The sequence below is a fragment of the Stegostoma tigrinum genome, chromosome 10 (assembly GCF_030684315.1).
Source record: "Stegostoma tigrinum isolate sSteTig4 chromosome 10, sSteTig4.hap1, whole genome shotgun sequence".
In the NCBI taxonomy this organism is placed as follows: Eukaryota; Metazoa; Chordata; class Chondrichthyes; order Orectolobiformes; family Stegostomatidae; genus Stegostoma; species Stegostoma tigrinum.
This window is the reverse complement of record NC_081363.1, coordinates 192,025-214,686: the sequence shown is the minus strand read 5'-3', so window position 1 is coordinate 214,686 and position 22,662 is coordinate 192,025. Positions and strand designations below refer to the sequence as shown.

At 42.0% G+C, this 22,662-nt stretch overlaps 1 protein-coding gene and 1 pseudogene across 3 annotated transcripts in view; one reads left to right on the top strand and one right to left on the bottom strand.

Moving 5' to 3' along the window:
* syne3 (spectrin repeat containing, nuclear envelope family member 3) overlaps positions 1 to 20,974 on the top strand; it is a 94,925-nt gene extending 73,951 nt beyond the window's left edge. For 2 of the 3 annotated variants that reach the window (XM_059648865.1, XM_059648867.1), the window contains 3 exons: positions 2,287 to 2,442; positions 7,083 to 7,118; positions 17,923 to 20,974. In XM_059648865.1, coding sequence (XP_059504848.1) covers positions 2,287 to 2,442; positions 7,083 to 7,118; positions 17,923 to 18,120 — 390 coding nt within the window. In that variant the 3' untranslated portion in view covers positions 18,121 to 20,974. Of the gene's footprint in view, positions 1 to 2,286; positions 2,443 to 7,082; positions 7,119 to 9,398; positions 9,452 to 17,922 lie in introns of all 3 variants that reach the window. The other variant, XM_059648866.1, reaches the window with a different exon arrangement.
* On the bottom strand, positions 14,886 to 16,062 carry LOC132210051 (small ribosomal subunit protein eS8-like; annotated as a pseudogene).
* Positions 20,975 to 22,662: the final 1,688 nt, after the last annotated feature.

Below are 22,662 nucleotides of genomic sequence, written 5' to 3'. Positions count from 1 at the left end.
TTATTGCTGGACTGTTAATCTGGAGACTCTCATAACATTCTGGTGACTTGGGTTTAAATCCCGCCATGGCAGATGGTGGAATTTGAATATCTGGAATTAAGAGTCTAATGATGATCATGAATCCATTGTTGATTGTTGGAAAAACCCCACCTGGTTCTCTAATGTCCTTTAGGGAAGAAAACAACCATCCTTACTTGGTCTGGCCTTCATGTAATTCCAGACCTACAGCAATGTGGTTGGTTCGGCCACATTTGGAGTACTGTGTACAGTTCTGATCACCACATTATGAAAAAGGATGTGGATGCTTTGGACAGGGTGCAGAGGAAGTTCACCAGGATGTTGCCTGGTATGGAGGGTGCTAACTATGAAGAGAGGTTGAGTAGATTAGGATTATTTTCATTAGAAAGATGGAGATTGAGGGGGGACCTGATTGAGGTCGACAAAATCATGAGGGGTATAGACAGGGTGGATAGCAAGAAGCTTTTTTCCCAGATTGGGGGACTCAATTACTATGGGTCATGAGTTCAAAGTGAGAGGAGAAAAGTTTAAGGGAGGTATGCGTGGAAAGTTCTTTACGCAGAGGGTGGTGGGTGCCTGGGATGTGTTGCCAGCAGAGGCGGTAGAGGCAGACACGTTAGCATCTTTTAAGATGTATCCGGACAGGTACATGGATGGGCAGGGAGCAAAGGGATACAGACCCTTAGAAAATAGGTTTAGACAGAGGATCTCGATCAGTGCAGGCTTGGAGGGCTGAAGGGCCTGTTCCTGTGCTGTAATTTTCTTTGATCTTTGACTCTGAATTGCCCCCTGGGCAATTGGGGATGGACAATAAATGCTGCCTAGCGGGCGATGTCCTCATCTGTTAATGAATAATGATAAAAAAAGCAAACAGCACGTAATCCCTCAGCAGTAATTCGTGCCCCAATCCCTTGTCATTGTTACCTACATGGACTCTTAGAACTAGCTCCAGCCCCTCCCAATCCAAGCTCCTCTCCAACCCAGAGATGTTCTGAACCTTGACACTGCCCAGGCAATACAGCTTTTGGGACACTTTGCCTTTGCTGCAGAGAAAACAATATATTCGCTGAAATATCTAGCCCTCATTACTACTACATGTCTGTCTTTCCCTTTACTTGAATTTCTGTCTGGACTACTGTGATGTGTTCAGCTTGCTCATCGTCTCTGCAGTCTATGCCCATGTCCATACTGGGCGCAAGATCCCTGTCCTTGTTGGACAAGGGCTCTGACTGCAACTGTTTCGAACATAGAACATTAGGACGCAGCACAGGCCCTTCAGCCCTCGATGTTGGGCCAACCTGTGAAACCAATCTGAAGCCCATCTAACCTACGCTATTCCATTATCATCCATATGTTTACCCAATGACCATTTAAATTCTGGAATCCAATATCTGTCTCACTTGCAGTTGTACACCCCCTGTCCCTCACCATGTGTCAAATTAGATATAGTTAATCTGAGGGCTGTGATTGTTGTTTGAAACAGTGTGTCCAGATACCTCTCCCTCGCCTTGATATGTCGAAGTCTCTGTAGCTTGAACTTCAACACATCTGAGCTGACGTTTCTCAAGTAGCCAATACTTTCTGCAGATGTGGTCATAGTGAATCACCCCAACATCCACCAAATCTCACATTTTAAGCTGCAACACAGTACCTACCTGAACATATCTCTAATTTGGAGCTAAATGTTTTAAAAGTGATCTTCTTAACTGGATTAGCACCTCCTAATTTAAACCACTTGGTCAATCAAAAGAAATACTCATCAACCACTTCTACTGCTCTTCCAACATAGGTTGAGACTTATTTTTATGAAGCAGCTATCCTGCCTCCTTCCCTCCACCCCCCCCCCCCCCCCCCTCCCCCCCCCCTCCCCCCCCCTCCCTCTCTCTCTCTCTCTCTCTCTCTCTCTCTCTCTCTCTCTCTCTCTCTCTCTCTCTCTCTTTCTGTCATGCTTTGAGAGTGGTGCCCCTTCCTTCTCTTGGAATCCCACATGACTAGCCCACTGATCTTATCACTACATAGTTGCATCCCTGTGTCAGGTTGCTGTTTAGAATGATTTCAGCTGCACATAATACTAAGTTTGAGAGTTTGATGTGCACAAAATCAAATGTGACACCGCAATATGGTGTACTGATGAATGCAAGATGGAAAAACTTCTGCTTGTCTTTTAGTAATGTTTTAGTTATATTCCATAAACAACTTCCTTCAGTTATTTGCGTAGAGCAGGCAGTGTTCTTGACTCTTCTGAAAACATTAACTGATGGTTTTCAGGTGCTGCAATCTCGTGTCCCTCATGGCCAGAAAATTTTTGAAGAGCTCCTCAGTACTGAGTTTTCTGGCGCGAATGAAGAAGAGAAACAGCTGGAAGATTTGCGATACCGATGGATATTATATAAAACAAAATTGAAGGAGGCTGAAGAGCTTTCGGTATGTTTTGTGATCTGAGGTTACAGAAGCTTTGAAATCCAATTTCTGTTCTGGTTTTTCATTTTTCAGCACCCTTCAGTAAATTATACGCTTCACTTTACAAAGGATCTCTTTCTTGATTGCCATTTAATCCAGGTGCTTTATTCGAATGTAAGAGTCTTGGTTCAAGGGGTGGAATGAATCAGCTGTCAATAATCAGTTATGATTTATTCCAGAGGATCCAGATGCAGATGTATGCTAACAGCAGCCAGATTGACAACTGCATTGTATCTCTTGCTTCCTCAAAAGCAGGGAGATAGAATACAGGGGAATGGTTTGTCTTGACGCAAGTCACTTTGAAAATATTCTCATCCATGATCAAGGAAGATTTAACAATCCACTGAGAGAATCATAATATAATCAGGCAGAGTCAGTAAGTTTTACAAAAAATAAATTGTTCACCATATTTTTTTGAGAGTTGATGGAACCCTTTGATATCAAAGACCAATAAATGTTAACGTAGGCAGATTTTCAAATGGTGGAATGATAGGAAACAGTGACGAGTCCCAGTTACCACAATGGTTAATGGATGTTTTTGGGGTGGCGGAAGTCTGTCGTGGAGATCCCCAGGGATCAGTGCAGGGACCCTTACTTTTTCAGATTTATATATTCTATTTGGACATGGGTGTTGAGGGCAAAAAGCTTCAAATTTGCAGATGATTCTACGCTGGGGAGAGTAGTGAATTATGAGGAATTCAGAGGAGCATTGACAAGTTGGCCAAATGTGCAGTCACCAGGCAAATGAATTTCAATGGAGAGAAGCATGAGGGAATGCATTTCGGTAGAAGAAGCATATAGAGACAAAACAGTCTCAATGGTACAACTTTGAGGGAGGTACAGGAGGAGAGGGACCTGGGGGTTCAAGTGCATAGTTCTCTGAAGGTGGCCAGGCAAATTGAAACAGCTTTTCAGAAGGATCGTAAGATCCTTTGGCTTATAAATAGAGACAAAGAATGTAAAAGCAAGGAAGTGATGCTCTCTGATGAAGGGTCTAGGCCAGAAACGTCAGCTTTTGTGCTCCTGAGATGTTGCTTGGCCTGCTGTGTTCATCCAGCTCCACACTTTGTTATCAAGGAAGTGATGCTACTTCTCTAGAAATCATTGGTCAATCCGTTCGCAGTATTGTGTTCAGTTCTGGGTACGTTATTTAAGGAAGAGTGTTATAGCCTTGGAGCGAGTGCAAAGGAAATTTGCTGGAATGACAATAGGATTGACAGATTTTAGTTACAAAGAAAGATGAGTGAAATTGGGCTTTTCTTAGAGCAGAGAAAGTTAAGATGATCCTTATTGAGGTGTTCAAAAGAAGGATATTCTGTTTTTGCATCAGTTGGTATGTTACTAACTAGGCGTCATAATTTCCAGATTGTCAGCAGGAGAGCTAGGCATGAGATGGACAGAATCTTTATGCCGTTGTAAGGATTTGGAATGCTCTGTCTGGAAGTGTGGTGGAGTCGGATTCAATAGGAGTTCGAAGGAGATCTCGATATATGGATGTGAGTTTGCTCGCTGAGCTGGAAGGTTAGTTTTCAGACGTTTCGTCACCGTTCTAGGTAACATCATCAGTGAGCCACCGACGAAGCGCTGGTGTTATGTCCCGCTTTCTATTTATCTGGTTAGGTTTCCTTGGGTTGGTGATATCATTTCCTTTGTTGGTGATGTCATTTCCTGTTCTTTTTCTCAGGGGATGGTAGATTAATTTGGAGCCAATGTGTTTGTTGATGGAATTCCGGTTGGAATGCCATGCTTCTAGGAATTCTCGTGCGTGTCTCTGTTTGGCTTGTCCCAGGATGGATGTGTTATCCCAATCAAAGTGGTGTCCTTCCTCATCTGTATGTAAGGATACTAGTGATAGTGGATCATGTCGTTTTGTGGCTAGTTGATGTTCATGTATCCTGGTGGCTAGCTTTCTGCCAGTTTGTCCAATGTAGTGTTTGTCACAGTTCTTGCAAGGTATTTTGTAGACGACGTTCATTTTGTTTGTTGTCTGAATAGGGTCTTTTTAAGTTCATTACCTTGTAAGAACTGTGACAAACACTACATTGGACAAACTGGCAGAAAGCTAGCCACCAGGATACATGAACATCAACTAGCCACAAAACGACATGACCCACTATCACTCGTATCCTTACATACAGATGAGGAAGGACACCACTTTGATTGGGACAACACATCCATCCTAGGACAAGCCAAACAGAGACACGCACGAGAATTCCTGGAAGCATGGCATTCCAACTGGAACTCCATCAACAAACACATTGATTTGGATCCAATCTACCATCCCCTGAGAAAAAGAACAGGAAATGACATCAACGCAGGAAATGACATCAACCCAAGGACACCTAACCAGATAAATAGAAAGCGGGACATAACACCAGCGCTTCGTCGGAGGCTCACTGATGATGTTACCTAGAATGGTGACGAAACGTCTGAAAACTAACCTTCCAGCTCAGTGAGCAAACTCACATCCAGAACCTCAACCTGAGCTACAAATCTTCTCAAAACTCGCTATCTGGATATATATTTGAAAGGGATTAATCGAGACAGCTACGGAGATAGGGCTGGAGAATGGGACAGGCTGCATATTTCTCTTGAGAGCTGGTACCGACACGAGATTTGCAGGGTATTAGCTACAAGAAGTGATTGAATAAAAGTGGTTTGTTTTCTCTTGAACATTGGTGGCTGACAGGCAACCTGATGGAGGTCCAAAATAGGGAGGCGTGGTCAGAATGGGTAATCGGAATCTTTTATTTAGTGCAGAAATACCAGTTGTGAGGAGACTTAGCTTTAAGGTAATGTGAGGGTAAAAAGAAGCCCAAAGAACTGCGGGTGCTGGAAATCGGAAGCAGAAATAGAAAATGCTGGGAAAACTCAGCAGGTCCAGCAGCAGGTGTGGAAAGAAGTCAGTTAACATTTCATAGAGATAGCAAAAACTGCAGATGCTGGAGTGAGAAAGCAGTGTGAAACTGGAGGAACACAGCAGGCCAGGCAGCATCAGAGGAGCAGGAAAGTTGATGTTTTGGGTTGGGACTGTTCTTCAGAAATGGGAGGCTTTGCAGTGGGGTAATAACTCACTCGGAGACACCGAGAACTCCAGATGTTGGAGTTGGAGTTAAGTGTGGAGCAGGAGGAACACTGCAGGCCCATTTCTGAAGAAGGACCCCGACACAAAAGTTGACATTTCGATCCTCTTTCAGAACTATGCAAGTATAGCAGGCAAGTGATTATGTTCGCTTTCATGTGAGAGGATTGGAGTACAGGAGCATGGGTATCTTGCTGCAATTCATCAGGGCCTTGGTGAGACCACACTGGAATTGTTGTGTGCAATTTTAGCCTCCTTATCTGAGGAAGGTGTTCTTGCTGTAGAGGTAGTGCAGCAAATATTTACCAGACTGATTCCTGCGATGCCGTACTGATGGATAGAGGAAGATTGATACGGTTAGGATTATAGCCTCTGAAGTTCAGAAGAATGACGGTCTTTCTCAAAGAAAACTGTAACATTCTGACCAGATAAATCAGGGAAGATGCTGGAAGTATGTTCCCAATGGCAGGGAAATACAGAACCAGTAGTTGTAGTCTCAGGCCATGAGGTAATCCATTTTGGGCTAGCATGAGGAGAAATGTCTTCACCTAGAGAGAGGCGAGTCTGTGGAGTTCACTACAATGAAAGCCAAAATATGATTTCAAGAAGGAGTTGGATACAGTAGTTTGGACGAAAGGGATTAAAGGATATTGGGTAAAATGGGAGCTGGCAATTGACTTGATGATTATAAGAAATGTCGCAGCAGGCTCAAATGGCTAAATGGTATACTACAGCTATTTTCTATGTCTCTACTAAATACATTACTTCAACCATACATTTACTTTTATCCCTTAGTATTGCTTTCCGTAAATGTACTGTAACATACAAGAGCTATACTGAAAAGATGGTAATGTGCCCATAAATGTGCAGTTGGAAGAAAACACCTGGCCTGAACCATTGATTTTCCTGCACCTCGGATGCTGTCTGAGTAGCTGTGCTTTTCCAGCTCCAGCCTTTATTAACTCAAGCTACCAGCATCTGTGACCCCTTACAGTCTTCAAGATGATGTGCTAAACTTTGAACACTATTTCTTTAAAGCTTGGCTATGCAAATGAATCAAGTACCTCAATGTTTTAATGTGGCCATTGCCTCTGCATCGTAGCACTCAAGGCACAAGCTGTGTCCGGAGATTACGCTATTGTGTCTGTGTCTGTGTCTGTGTCTGTGTGTGTGTGTGTGTGTGTGTGTGTGTGTGTGTGTGTGTGTGTGTGTATGTATATATATAGATATATATATATATTAATTCAATTATAAATAAATTCACCAGAGACCTTCATATGAATGGAATTCATGTCTCATTGTGTTACGTTTAGAGAATGCATATTCTTGCAAGCCTTGATGATAATGCCTGGTGTCTATAATGCATTGCCAGGTAGTTGATCTCCATTGATCTGGTATTTTGCTGTTTTCTCATAAGAAGAGCAATGCAACACATGAATGGGCCCTTTAGCCCATATAGACTGTGCTGATATATGATGCCTTTCTGAACTAAAAGTTGTACTTTATTTAATATTTGTTTCAGGCTCGAGGCCCTGATGAAGTTATTGAATTCAGAAAGGTAATTATGTTTCCTTGAATCTTTTGAGTGTGCTAGATTTGGTTTGATCTTTTCCTACCAATTTTGACAGGTTATGGTGTGCCATTTCTTGTTCGTGATTTCTCGCTGAGAAGCTACGTGAAGGGGCGGCTTTCTGCTTTGTGCTGGTGCCATGTAGTAATTGATTGGCATTTGAACAGTACCTCTTTGGATTAGAAGACCCATTTTTGTAATTCTTTGCAGAACCCATACCTAGCTGCCTCTGAGTCTAGTTTCATGGACATGTGAAGGTTAAAAATTTGTACTTACATGGTAACGTGGAGACGAGTTCCCAAAAGCATCATTAAAAATCTTGGAACGTCCTATTTAACAAACAAAATTTAACTTGAGTATTCAATGTGTAACAGTTGAGATGACTGATATTTCCCCCTGTTTGAGGGGGAATATCAATTCTTCCTCCAGAGAAAGAGCATAGAACATGGGCCAGTACTGTGCTGTACAGTCCTTTCAGTCCATGATGTTGTGCCGACTTTTACCCGAAACCTAAGGTCTAACTAACCTCGAGCCCTAACTTATGCTATCATCCATATGCCTCACAAAAGTTGCATAAATGCCCCTAATGAGGCCGACTCCACTACCCTCTCTGGCAATGCATCCCATGCGCCTACTGCTCTCTGAATAAAGGACCTAACTTTGATGTCTCCCCTATATCTACTTCCATTCACTTTAAAACTGTGCCCCCTCATAATAGCTCCCTACACCCCTGGAAAATGTCTCTGGCCGTGCACTCTAAATCTCAGATCATTTTGTTCACCTGTAACAAGTCACCTCTCATCCTTTGTCATTCTGAAGAGATAGCCCAAGCGATCGCAACTTTTCCTGGTAACACCTTCCCTCCATTCCAGGCAACGTTCTGGTAAATCTCCTCTGTACCTTTTCCACCACCTCCACATCTTTCCTTTAATGAGGCGACCAGAACTGGACACAATACTCCAGATGGGGACGAACCAGGGTTTTGTATCACTGGAGCATAACTTCATGGCTCTTGAACTCAATCCCTGTATTAATGAAAGCTAACACATTATATGCCGCCTTAACAACTGTATCCACCTGGGTGGCAGCTTTCAGGGAACTGTGGACATGAACCCCAAGATCCCTCTGCTTCTCTACACTGCCAAGAATCTTTCCGTTAACCCTGTATTCTACTTTCAAGTTTGTCCTTCCAAAATGAATCACCCCAGACATTTTTGGGTTAAACGCCACTTTTGAGGCCAGCTCTGCATCCTATCAATGTCCCTTTGTAACCCAGAACAGCCTTCCGCACTATCCACAACTCAACTCACCTTAGTATCGTCTGCGAACTTACTAATCTACCCTTCCACTCCTTCATCCAAATCATTCACAAAAATCACAAATAGAAGAGGACACAGAACAGATCCTTGTGGTACACCACTTGTAACTGAGCACCTATGGTGCTTCACAGTACAGCTGACTATTATGAACTTATCCTTGAACATCTTCTAAGGGTCAGCCAATTCTGAATCCAATCTGCCACATTCCCTTCTATCCCATTCCTCCTTATTTTCTGCATGAGCCAGCAATGGGGAACCTTATCAAACGCCTTACTTAAATCCATGTGTACCACATCCACACTGTGTTGTCTCTCCGTATTGTTAGGGGGTTCAGCTACTTCACGTGAAGAGGTGTCACCTTCTCTTTCGATAAAAACCCTGCATACCTCTCATCTACCTTTGACATTGCTTTGCAAACAATAGAATTCACCTCTGGCCTTGTGTGTTATAGCCAGAGTTACAGCCTGCTCTGAGGTATTGCCTTTTTGTGTTCCTTCTCTGACACATTTTTATGAGCTCCGGTGGGACCCATGGGCTTACCTCACAATGTCCAACATTCTGAACTTATAGTAACAGAAACATTTAAGCTTTTGAACTTCACCTCAGACTCAGCAATTTTCTGAGGAGGAGTTTGTGGGGCATTCCCTTCTGTCCATTCTCTACCTGGCTAGTTGCCTTGCTTTCACTCTCTCATCTTTTACTGTTGAACTTCTGGGGTGACAGAACAATGTTCATGGATAAGTTCATAATGGTCAGTTGTGAAGCTGCTTATCTTGCTGTTGCTATCCTTGGATTTTCCACTGAGTTCTGATTGCAGAAAGTAAGGAAGTTTTAAATTTTTCGAAAAGCATCATAAGTATTATCAAGTATTATCTGAAGAAGGGTCTCGACCCAAAATGTCAAACTTTCCTTCTCCTCTGATGCTGCTTGGCCTGCTGTGTTCATCCAGCTTCATAACGTGTTAGCTCAGATTCTCCAGCATCGGCAGTTCCTACGATCTCTGTAAGTATTATCAGACCTTAAAGCTCTTATCCACATCAGAATTATGCTGTTTAACTCTCTCAAACTCAGTATAAACTTGTTTCCTTAAGTTCCAAAATCGTTGCCTGTACTTTCTGGGATTATTGCATAGGCGTGAGAATAGCCCTATTTGTCAAGATAACATTGGTTAATTCTAACATCACCAATGTAATTGCATTATTAGGCGACGATGGGTCTAATTTTGTTCTTTGTTCTGATACTATACTAAATGACAGTTCTTTATGGTGAGGGTGACAGAACGATGTTCATGGATAAGTTCATAATTGTCAGCTGTAAAGCTGCTTATCTTGCTGTTGCTATCCTTGGATTTTCCACATGGGTTCTGATTGCAGAAAGTAGTTTTAAATTTTTCTAAAAGCATTGTATGTATTATCAGACTTTTAAAGTTCTTATCCACCTCATAATTGTAGGCAATAGATAATAGGTGCAGAAGTAGGCCATTCGGCCCTTCGAGCCAGCACCGCCATTCGTTATGATCATGGTTGATCATCCACAACCAGTATCCTGTTCCTGCCTTACCCCCATAACCCTTGATTCCACTATCTTTAAGAGCTCTGTCCATCTCTTTCTTGAAAGTATCCAGAGAGTTGGCTTCCACTGCCTTCTGGGACAGAGCATTCCATATATCCACCACTCTCTGGGTGAAGATGTTTTTCCTCAACTCTGTTCTAAATGGCCTACCCCTTATTTTTATACTGTGTCCTCTGGTTCTGGACTCCCATCAGCGGAAACATGCCCCCTGCCTCCACAGTGTCCAATCCCTTAATAATCTTATACGCTTCAATCAGATCCCCTCTCATCCTTCTGAACTCAAGAGTATACAAGCCTAGTCGCTCCAACCTTTCAACAAATGAAAGTCCCACTATTCCGGGAATTGACCTCGTGAACTTACGCTGCACTCCCTCAATAGCAAGAATGTCCTTCCTCAAATTGGGAGACCAAACCTGCACACAATACTCCAGGCACGGTCTCACTAGGGCCCTGTACAGCTGCAGAAGGATCTCTTTGCTCCTATACTCAATTCCTCTTGTGATGAAGGCCAGCATGCTATTAGCTTTCTTCACTGCCTGCTGTACCTGCATGCTTGCTTTCATTGACTGATGTACAAGAACACCTAGATCTCGTGCTTCCTCTTTACCTAAGTTGACTCCAGTTAGATAGTAATCTGCCTTCCTGTTCTTGCCAAAGTGTATAACCACACATTTATCCACATTAAACTGCATCTACCATGTATCCACCCACTCGCCTAGACTGCCCAAGTCACCCTGTATTTTCAAAACATCCTCCTCACATTTCACACTGCCACCCAACTTTGTGTCATCAGTAAATTTGCTAATATTACTTTTAATGCCTTCATCTACATCATTAATGTATATCGTAAACAGCTGAGGTCCCAGCACCGAACCTTGTGGTACCCCACTGGCCACCGCCTGCCATTCCAAAAGGGACCCGTTTATCACTACTCTTTGCTTCCTGTCAGCCAGCCAATTTTCAATCCAAGTCAGTATTTTGTCCCCAATACCATGTGCCCTAATTTTGCTCACCCGTCTCCTATGCGGGACTTTATCAAAGGCTTTCTGAAAGTCCAGGTACACTACATCCACTGGTTCTCTCTTGTCATCTTCATAGTTACATCCTCAAAAAATTCCAGAAGATTAGACATGCACGATTTCCCCTTCGTAAATCCATGCTGACTCTGACCTATCCTGTTACTGCTATCCGATTATGCTGTTCAACTCTCTCAAACTCAGTATAAACTTGTTTCCTTAAGTTCCAAAATCATTGCCTCTACTTTTCTGGGATCATTGCATTCGTGGTGAGAATAGCTCTATTTGTCAAGATAACATTGGTTAATTCTAACACCACCAATGTAATTGCATTATTAGGCGACGATGGGTCTAATCTTGTTCTTTTTTCTGATACTATACTAAATGACAGTTCTTTATGGTGAGGACAAGGACAGAAGGACCTGGGCATTCACGTACTTAGATTGTTGCAAGCGATAAGCCTGTTTTGAGAGAGTAGTTTGCAAAGCGTGATCTTTGACTTCATGAAGTGATGTTGAGTACAAAGCAGTGAATTTATGCTGTAGCTTTATAAGGCTGTGACTAGGCCTTGAGCTTAAGCATTGTACCCAGTTCTGGTCACTCCACTTCAGAAAGGATGTGAGGAAATTTCAGTGGTTGCTTCCCAGAATGGTTCCGAGTTTGAAGAGTTCCCGTTACGATATTAGGTTTGATAAGTGCATTCAAGTCTAATGGCCATTTTTGAATGTGACTTATTCAGAAGCATGCGTGACTTATTATCCATGCGTACGAAGAGAGAAGTGTGAAGTAATGCATTTCATTAGAAGAAACACAAACGCATAACACAAGCTCAATGATATAACTTTGAGGAGATTACAGAAGCAGAGGGACCTCGGGGTTCACATACATAATTATTTAGAGGTGACCAGACAAGTTGAGAGTTTAGAAGGCTTATAGGATCCTTGGGCATGTGAGTAGAGCCTTAGAGTATAAAAGCAAGGAAGTGATGTTACATCTCTACTAATCATTGGTCAGACCAGTTTGGACTACAGTGTTCACCCCGAGGCAATAAGATAGAGGAACAGAATTAAGCCATTTGGCCCACTGAGTCTGTTCCACCATTCAGTCATGGCTGAAGTATTTCTCAACCCCTTTCTCCTGGAGTCTGCAGGAGGTTACAAGAATGATTCTGGAGATGAAGGGATCATCGTAGAGCCATAGAGTATAAAAGCAAGGAAGTGATGCTACATCACTTCTTCCATAGCCTTCAGGGGCAATGAATTCCACAGATTAAGCACCCTATGGCTGAAGAAATTCCTCCTCATTTCAGTTCTATCTAAAAGGTGTGGCCGTTGATCTCAGGCTGTGACTGCTCTCCTACTAGTGCAAACACCTTCTCCAAGTCCACTCTGCCCATGCCCCTCTGTATTCTGTAATTTTGAATCTGATTCCCCCTTATCCTACTAAGCTCCATCCAGTACAGACCCAGAGACCTTAAACGCCTCTCATATGATGATCCCTTCATCTCCAGAATCATTCTTGTAACCTCCTGTAGACTCCAGTGCCAGCACATTGCTCTTCAGATGCCGGCCCTTCTCAGTTTTCCAAACCCAGTTTGACCAGGGCCTTGTACAGCCTCAGCAGTCCATCTCTGCTTTTGTCGTGGACTCTTACAGCACAGAAAGAGATCCTTCAGTTCAGCCAGTCCATGCTAAACATAATCACAAACTAAACTAGTCCCAACTGCCTGCTCCTGGCCCATATCCCTCCAAACCTTTCCTACTTACGTATCTGTCCAAATGCCTTTTAAATGTTATAATTGTACTCTCATCAATCATTTCATCCTGAAGTTCATTCCGCACGTGAACCATCCTCTGAATAGAATACTTGCCCCTCGTGTCTTTTTTAAATCTCTTTCCTCTCGCCTTATATTATACCCCCTAGACTTGAAATCTCCCATCCCAGGGAAAAGGCAACTAACATGAACGCTGACGTTTACAGAATAATGCGAAATATAAACTATCAGGTTGCCTGTCAACCTCCTACACCCCAGTGAAATGAAGTCCCAGCCTTTCTTTATAACTCAAACCTTCCATACCCATAAGCGTCCTTGAAATGAATGCTAATATTGTATTTGCATCCCTAACTGCCAACAGAACCTACTTGTTAACCTTAAGAGAATCCTGAACAAGACCTCCCTTGTCTCCATGTGCTTCAGATTTCTGAAGCCTTTTTCCATTTAGAAAGTACTTTATACCTCTGTTCTTGTTGCCCTCATGCATAACCTCCCACTTTCCAACATTGAATGTTTTTGAGGAGAAGGTAGGTATAGTTCACAGGGCCAAAAGGATCAAAGGATACAAGGAGAAAGCAGGCCACAGGGTATTGGATTGGATGAGTAACCATGATCATATTGAATGGCACAGCAAGCTTGAAGGGCTGAATGGCCTTCTCCTCCCATTTTCTGTGTATCAATGTAATGTTATTCATGCATGTGCAGTCTTACAGATTTCTTGACTAATCCCACAGATCTTGCTGTACTCTTGTGTTCAAAGGCAATCAATTAACATCACCTCTTGTTCACCCTTAACCATATCTTTTCTTTTTGGGTGAAAAATGGTTTATAAATCACATTTTCCTAAGAGTACTGTATTTAAGAACATAAGAACTAGGAGTAGGATTAGGCCATCTGGCCCCTCAAGCCTGCCCTGCCATTTAATAAGATGATGACTGATCTTTTTGAGACTCAGCTCCACTTATCCGCCTCTCACCATAACCCTTAGTTCCTTTACTGTTCAAAAATTTATCGAGCCTTGCCTTAAAAACATTCAGTGAGGTAGCTTCAACCGCTTCACTGGGCAGGGAATTCCACAGACTCATGACCCTTTGGGTGAAGAAGTTCCTCCTGACCTCAGTCCTACATCTGCTTCCCTTTATTTTGAGGCGATGTCCTCTAGTCCTAGTTTCACCTACTAGTGGAAACAACCTCCCAGCCCCCACTTTACCTATTCCTTTCATAATCTTATATGTTTCTATACGATCTCCCCTCATTCTTCTGAATTCCGATGAGTATAATCCCAGCCTACTCAGTCTGTCCTCATAATCCAACCCTCTCAATTCTGGAATCAACTGAGCGAATCTCCTGTGCACCCCCTCCAGTGCTAGTATATCTCTTCTCAAGTAAGGAGACCAAAGCTGCACACAGTTCTCCAGGTGTGTGGCCTCACCAGGACCCTATACAGCTGCAGCATAGCCTCAGAGGTAGCAGGAATGGCAGATGCTGGAGAATCTGAGATAACAAGGTGTAGAGCTGGACGAACACAGCAGGCCAAGCAGCATCAGAGGAGCAGGAAGACTGATGTTTTGGGCCTAAACCCTTAAGGGAAAAAAAAACTTAGACCTTTCAGAAGTGTCTAGGCCCAAAACATCAGACTTCCTGCTCCTCTGATACTGCTTGGTCTGCTGTGTCCATCCAGCTCTACACCTTATTATCTGCAGCATAGCCTCCCTGTTTGTAAACTCCATCTCTTTAGTAGTGACAGACAAAATTCCATTTGTCTTTTTAATTACCTGCTTCACCTGCTTTTAGCGATTCATGCACAAGGCCACCCAAGTCCCTCTGCACAGCAGCGTGCTGCAATTTTTTACCATTTAAAACAGTGCATTTTTCTGTTATTCCTACCAAAATGGATGACCTCACACTTATCAACTTTGTACTCCATCTGCCAGACCTTTGCCTACTCACTTAGACTATATATATCCCTCTGCAGACTTTCAGTGTCTTCTGCACACTTTGCTCTACCACTCACCTTAGTGTCATCTGCAAGTTTTAACACACTGTACATTGTCCCCAACTCCAAATCATCCATTTATTTGCCCTTCTGGACTCTGATCATCTTCAGGTAGAATTCCAGTTCCTCTCCTTCGAGGATGTAGCCATTAGCTCTGCCACACTGTCCAGGTCTTGAAGTTGTGTAACCAAGCAGTTTTCTCTGCTGGAATTGTTCTTCAAATAGCAGACTGATTTTTGCTGCACGCACCATACTTATTCTGAATTTTCTTTGACCTTTTCTTTTAACTTTTTTGAAATACTGCATTCAGTTCTGTTCTCCCTGCAATAGGAAGGGATGTTGTCAAACTCAAAAGGGTTCAGAAAGGATTTACAAGGATGTTGTCAGTGTTGGAGAGTTAGAACTATATGGAGAAGCTGAATAGGCTGGTGCTATTTTCCCTGGACAGTTGGAGGCTGGGGGGTGACCTTATAGATGTTTATAAAATGATGACTGGCATGGATAGGCTAAACATAAAATGTATTTTCCCTGGGGTAGAGGAGTCCAAAACTAGAGGGCATAGTTTGAAGGTGAGAGGGGAAAGATTTAAAAGGTTCCTAAGGGGCGACTTTTTCGCACAGAGGGTGACGTGTATATGGAAGGAGCTGCCAGAGGAAGTGGTGGAGATTTGTACAATTACAACATTTAAAAGCCATCTTGATGAGTGTATGAATAGGAAGGATTTCGAGGGATATGAGTCAAATGCTGGCAGATGGGATTAGATTAATTTCGGATACCTGGTCGGCATGGACAAGTTGGACCAAAGGGTTTCTTTTTGTGCTGTACATCTTTATGGCTCTGTGACTAATTTCTTCCTCTTTAGGGGTCAGCATGGTACCTCTGACTGAGGGGAAGTGCAAAGTGAGACTCATATCACTGCCTGATGGGAGTACTGTTGATTAGAACTATGTAGTTTTAAACTCTTGTTTTTGACCTAGCCAGTTTGTTGTTAGAGGCATTGTACGTCAAATCAATGGTCCTCGTTTCCTTGTACAACATTGAGAACCCCAGGAAAGTTTTCAGCATCCAACTTCGGTGCCCAGTACTTTTTATTATTGCCATGGGTTCTCACTGTGTGAAAATGGAATGGGCCACTCTTGGTATTTTTAGGAACATGACCAAGCTCTCTCTAAGTTCATATTTTCCTTTTTTGATATGGCTTCGTTTTGCCTCTGGTTTTGTAACACTTCTGCCGCTGGCTCTGGGAAATGTTCATTTCCAGGCACTGAGAGGAAATCATCAACAAAGTTGGAGATGATGGGCTTGTTCTCTTTGAAACAAAGTAGATCGAGGAAAGGTTTGATAGAAGTAGTCAAGTCAGTGACAAATTATGTGAATGTAAAGTAAAGCTGTTCCCGTTAAGTGATGGTACAAAGATGAGGGAACACAGAATTAAGGCTTCGGATAAGCAATGCAGCAAGGATATGTGGAAGTTCTTGTTTTAAAAGTTGTGCAAGATAAGGATCTGAAACTTACCTGAGAGTGTGGTGGAAGTGGAGATGGTGAATAATTTCAGTATAAAATGGGGTGAACATTATTGGGTATTTCTATTTTCCAAAATTGGGTGTTCATGTATTCTGTTTTCTATGTTTCTGTTAGAGGGAAATAAGCTTGCAGGGAAAAATGGGACTGTTTGGATTGCTCAACAGACCACTAGCATGGATGCAATAGACAGAATGGCCTCCTCTTTTCCTGTTAGTATTCAATAATAAGCTCAAATCAATTCCCCTTTATTGCCATCACATCAGCCACATGTTTCACCGAGCCAACACATCAGCCACATGTTTCACTGAGCCAGCACATCCCTGGATACTATGGACAACTTAGCATGGCCAATCCACTTAACCTGCACATCTTTTGACTGTGGGAGGAAACTGGGGCAACTGGAGGAAACCCACACGGACGCAGGGAGAATGTGCAAAATCCACACAGTCAATCATCTGAGGATGGAATTGAGCCAAGGTTCCTGGTGCAGTGAGGCAGCAGTGCTAACCACTGAGTCACCGTTTTCCTGTCGACTAATCCTTCGTGCTTCCCCTTGCTCAGATTCCATTTGAAACATGAGGATTTTAATGTGTTTGGAAAGCATTAGCCTCTGTCCTCCTGGTTCAATTATTTTTTTTAAATTTGTTTTCCATCTCGTTTTGACATAACTTTCCTCATCTCAAGAAAAAATTCCTTTTTTATTGCATGTTTTGTCCCACTGAAACACCATTGGACCTGCTTCCATCCCTTTATTAACATTTTAAGTGCCACCAGAAAGCAATCCCAACATTGCAGTGAATTTGAGGAAGGGTGAATCATAATTTTATAATCTTTTTTAACCATATGCTGGACTTTGGCGCAAAGATTTCCATTTATGTGGCATCTTTAATAATGTCAGGATGTTCCAAAGTGCTGTACTGCCATTTTAAAAAAAAATCATTCACAGGACATGGGCATTTCTGTCTGGACCAGCATTTATTGCTGATCCCTAATTGCCCAGAGGGCAGTTTAGAGTCAACCACATTGCTGTGTGCAAAATATGACAGCTAACTCTCAAAGGGCTCAACAGTATAGATGGAGGAAGGATATTTCCCTGCCTGTGGAGCCTTGAACCAGATGACACTGCCTCAGAATAAAAGTCAAGCCATTTAAGACTGAGATGAGGAGGGATTTCTACACTCAGAGGATGGTGACATTTTGGAACGTTCTATCCCAGAAGGTTATGGAAGCTCAATTGTTGAGCTGGTTTCAGGACAGAGATTGGTAGATTTCAAGCTATGAGTGATGTCAAGGGATGGTATTGTGGCAGATAATCAGCTATGGTCCATCAAGAATGACCAAGCCTGCTTCTATGTGCACAGCAAGTTCCCAGTGAGTCTTAATTCGTGGCCCATAAATTCAAGTGGCAAAGCTTATTTCAGTAATAGTTCCAAATTTTTCACATTTTAACTGGAAAAGTGATTTCTTTAATGGTTTATGCTGCTTTACAATATTAAAATGATGTTAATGATAAATTCCAGTGTTTGTGTGTTTGACATTAACTGTGAAATCTCGTACAGTGCCTTCTAAACAATTTCACTCTATTTTTCAGGAAACATCACGAGGGATCTGCCATTATTTGTCCCGTGCCTGTTGTGCAGCACTCCCTCTCCAGCTGCTCCTGCTCCTCTTGCTGCTGCTTGCCTTTTTACTGCCACTGATTGAGGAGCAGGACAGCTGCAGTGTGGTGAACAACTTTGCTCGCTCCTTCTACCTGACACTGAGATATCAGGGACCCCCTCCAACATAACCAGCACCCTGACCTAACTTTGCACACAGTTTTCTTTTAAACTGTGATGCAGAAAAGCACAGCTCATTTCGTTGTCCTATTATTCGTAATGGTGACAGGATTTATACTGTCTTATTTTGCTTCCTGACAGGCTCCGGTAGAAGTTGCTTGATTATTTTAAAAGTATTGGTCTGGAAGCTGATTGTTTATGTCTCTGGAATCCTATCAATCCTGCTTGAGGTGAGGACTCCATAAAGACTATTTGCCAGTATTTCCCTGCAAGCATTAGGCCTTTTCAAAAATAAATTATTTTATGTACGAAATAAAAGTAAATTATTTCAAAGGAACTTCTAACAATTTCTGATTTATTTCTGGCTGAGGTTCAGGGTTCCAGCCCCCATCTCGCACAGCTGGGCTGATCACTTTTAAATCTAACTGGAGACGTATGAGGGATGTAACTTCCCTGAATTGCTAAGATGAGATATACTTCATATTTTTCACCATCAATTTATCTTTCTGGTTTTTGGAAATTATCAGGAATGCATCATTCTAATCTGTGCGTGAAGTAGTTTATAAATGTGTAATTTGGTCTTTTTTTAAAAAGTATGTAGCAGGGTGTTCCATCAGAAATCTCAGTCCAGACTGTGCTGTTGATGTCTGATCATGAAAATTACCTGGGACTCAGGTTCAGTCATGTGATAGAGAGGTGTGGTAGCAGCAGAAACATCTTGCCTGTGGCAGTACTTGAAAGAATTCCACAGGTTGTTCTATTCTTGCTCTTTCCTTCAAATTGGTATTTTCACTTTTCAAGTATTTATCCAAATCACTTTTTGAAAGTTACTGTTTAATCTGCTTCCGCTATCTTTTCAGGCAGTGCATTCCATATCTTCACAACTCAACTCCTATATGTAGTCACACCTGATCGTTGTTTTAAATCTGTGTCCTCTAATTACTAATCCCTCCACACCTGGAAATAGTTTTCTTTTATTTACACTACCAAAACCACTTCATGATTTTGAGCACCTTCATTAGATCTTCTCTTTAATATTTTGTGCACTAAAGAGAACAATCCCAGCTTCTGGAATTTCTACTCATAGCTGAAGTTCCTCAGTCCGGGGTGCACTTAAGGAATCCTTGTCCATCAATTGGACTCCTGGGCCCTAAGCAATAATTTATAAAGGTTGAATGTAACTTCTGTGCTTCTGTACTTTATTCCTCTAAGATTAAACCAAAGGATAGTATCTTTTTTTTTCCCCTTGCGTTTGTCCAGCAATTTCTGTTTTATTTTTAGATCTCCAGCATCTGCTGTTCTTTGTTTTATTTTAATATTCAACTTAGCCTAATCCTGTTCACCAGTCACTCCTATTCCCATTGATCTGAATGGGTTCCCAGTTTACTCATTCCTTGTTTTCAGTATTCTTATCCTGGATTTCAGATTCTGATGGCCTTGCTCCTCCCGAACTCCTGCAGTCTCCATTGCATCAGGATCTCGATAACCTTCCACCTTCAGTTCCTGCATATGTTGAATTTTAGTCACTTCACCATTGGGGGCCACTGACCTGTTAACTGTCTGGGCGGAGAGCTGTGGAATTCCCTCCCTACATGCACTTGCCTCTGTACTTGTCCATCTTCCTTCAAGACACTCCTTAAAATTTGTTGAAATGTTTAATTATATGCCTCCCCACAAATTGTAAGTCCATTTGTGTTGCACCTCCTCATTTTTGTTCCATAATGCTTCACTGAAAGCTTCCTTACATTTAAATTGTATCTTCCACGTGTCTTCCCACTTTCACCAATCTATCTCTTTTTGGAATCTGTTACTGTCTTCCTCGGGCATAATATATTTCTAGTTTCGTCATCTGCATTGAAATTCTGCTCCATGTAGCCAAGTCCAGGTCATTAGTATACAGCAAAAATATCATTCATATCCATAGTAATATTGCCCTTTTAATACAGGTGCTTTACCGTCTGATTCTGGGACCAACACAGTGCAAATGCAGATTTTATTTTGAGCCTTTATCTGAAATTCCTTGCTGACATTAAGCTTTGACAACAAACACTGCACGCTTCTGATAAGCCTGGTATCAAGCCTTTCACATCTAAAAAATAAAGAAGTGGCAAATTTGAATCAGCATTTTTATTTTCAAATAATAACATAATATTTAGTTGCCTAACTATTATTAATGTAAGATGTTCTTACAAAGCTTAGACTAAGCAGTCTTAAAAGAAACCTCTTCTACTGTACTCTAATATAATATAACCAGTGTGGATAAACATGCATTTATTTCCTGTTCAAAATCCTCTGTTGGTGTTTAACATTTTAACTTTGAAAATCTATGTAACAATATGTAGAATGGAAATCCACGCACCTCTAATGAAATACTTAAGTCAACATTTCTGATGGAAACTGGCATGAATGTTTACAGCAAGGAGGGAAGGCAGTTATATAGTTATCATGTCAGTGACCTAATATTCCAGAGGCCCAGGGTAACATGGGAATATGGACATGGATTGAAATCCCATTATGACACAAGGTAAAAGAAATTCCTGTTGTCTCTGAAAGGAATTCTGCTGGCTTCTCCTGGTCTGGCCAGTAAGTAATTCCAGCCCCTCAGCAATGTGAGATTAACTGTTAACTGCTCTCTGAAGTTACCAAGGGAGCCACTCAATTCAAAGGTAATTAGGAATGGGCAACATCCCATGAACTGATGAGAAGGAGCGATATGTGAACATTTGCTCTGATTTGTTGGGTACCAAAAAAGTCACTCAAAATGATTTTTACAGATGTCACTACTTGTTCTGTTTTGAAAATCCAAAACTCAGTGTTAATGCAATGTATTAATTATTACATTTCACATTAATCTGTTTCAGTGTATCTATTGCATTTGTTGTGTTTTAATCTTTTAATAAAGTTTTTACTTGAAGTGTTTGCCCTTTGCCAAATGTCTTGATTTAATGTTATCAATGAATTGGTAACAAAAGACAATGTCGTTTTAGCCAAGATTGCAGGGAGCACGAAATGAAGTGGTACAGTTAATAGTGTTAATGGGAACAGACAGTTCCAAAATGACTAAGTGAGCCAGCAAAATGAACAGGTGGTATTCAGTTTTGGATTGTGGTATGGCATCTTTATTAGACCTTAATGTTTTTATTTCACAAAGACTGGAAATTATTATTGTACAGAATTCTAACTGGACTCCATCTGGAGTAACTTCAATGAGCTGTGACTTCTACACATCAGGAAGGTGTGCATATTCACCAAAATTATACCAGAGTTAAAAGGGGTAAGCTACTCTTATATTTCCTTGTGTATCGTTGATGAAGAGATAATCTGACTGAATGGTTTATGCTGTAGGATTTGAGAGGGTAGCGAGTAGGAGGAGCTGTGCATAACCTTGAAATTGAAGCAAGGAACTGTATGATCGTAGAATCTCCATGATGTGGAAACAAGCCATTTGGCCAAACAAGGTCATACCAACCCTCCGAAGAGCATCCCATCTGGACACGTCTGCCTACCGTATTCCCGTAGCCCGCATTTTCCATAGCCAATGCACCCCAACCTCTACATCCTGAACACTGGGTAAATCAGCAAGGCCAGTGCAACTAACTTGCACGTCTTCGGGCTGTGAGAGGAAACTGGAGCGCCCAGAGGAAACCCATGCTGATACGGGAGAATGTGCAAACTACACATGGATAGTCACGGATAGGTACATTTAAGTCGTCATTGGGCAGGCATATGGACGTACGTGGAATAGTGTAGGTTAGATGGGCTTGAGATCGGTATGACAGGTCGGCACAACATGGAGGGCTGAAGGGCCTGTACTGTGCTGTAATGTTCTATGTCACCCGAGCGTGGAATCAAGCGTGGATCTTTGGCGCTCTGACGGAGGCATTATGTAGGGAGCACTTCTTTGTACAGTAGCAGGAATTTGGAATTCTCTCACCCTTCGTGAGCTACTGCATCAAATGAAAACAGATTTGTTTGGTAAAAGACGGTAAATAAATGGAAACAGGTGAGAAAATGAAATTCTAATACATATCAGCCATAAACTAATTGACTGGCATAGAATAATTGAGAGGCTGTTCTTGATCACTTCATCTGGAACAAGACAGCTTCTCTGTTCTCTGATCTTTCAGGGTGTTTGAAAAATAAGATTCATATTTCCCCTTTAAGCTGAACTACCTTCAGCCTTCCAGTTCTCACTCCAGCCTTAACTAGGCATTACTGTACCTCCACTCGCAGTCACTATGCCCAACTTTTTTTTTAGGCAGTGATGCTGATGGCAGAAACTTGGATAAGAGGTAACACATTGAGAAACCATATCCAAAATTAGATCTCCAAAAATGAAACCTGTAATGTGATACAACTGAAGTTCTTGTGGCATATCACAGCATTTCCCAAACTTTTCCCTGCACGGCCCTACTTCAAAGCCTCAGACATTTTGACCCCAGAATGAAAATCTGGCAATTACGAGAATATTGAGCCTATGTGAAACAGGGAAGAGGTTTCCGTTCTTGACCCTTGGGATTCAGATCTTGGCCTGGACTTCAGAGGGACTAAAG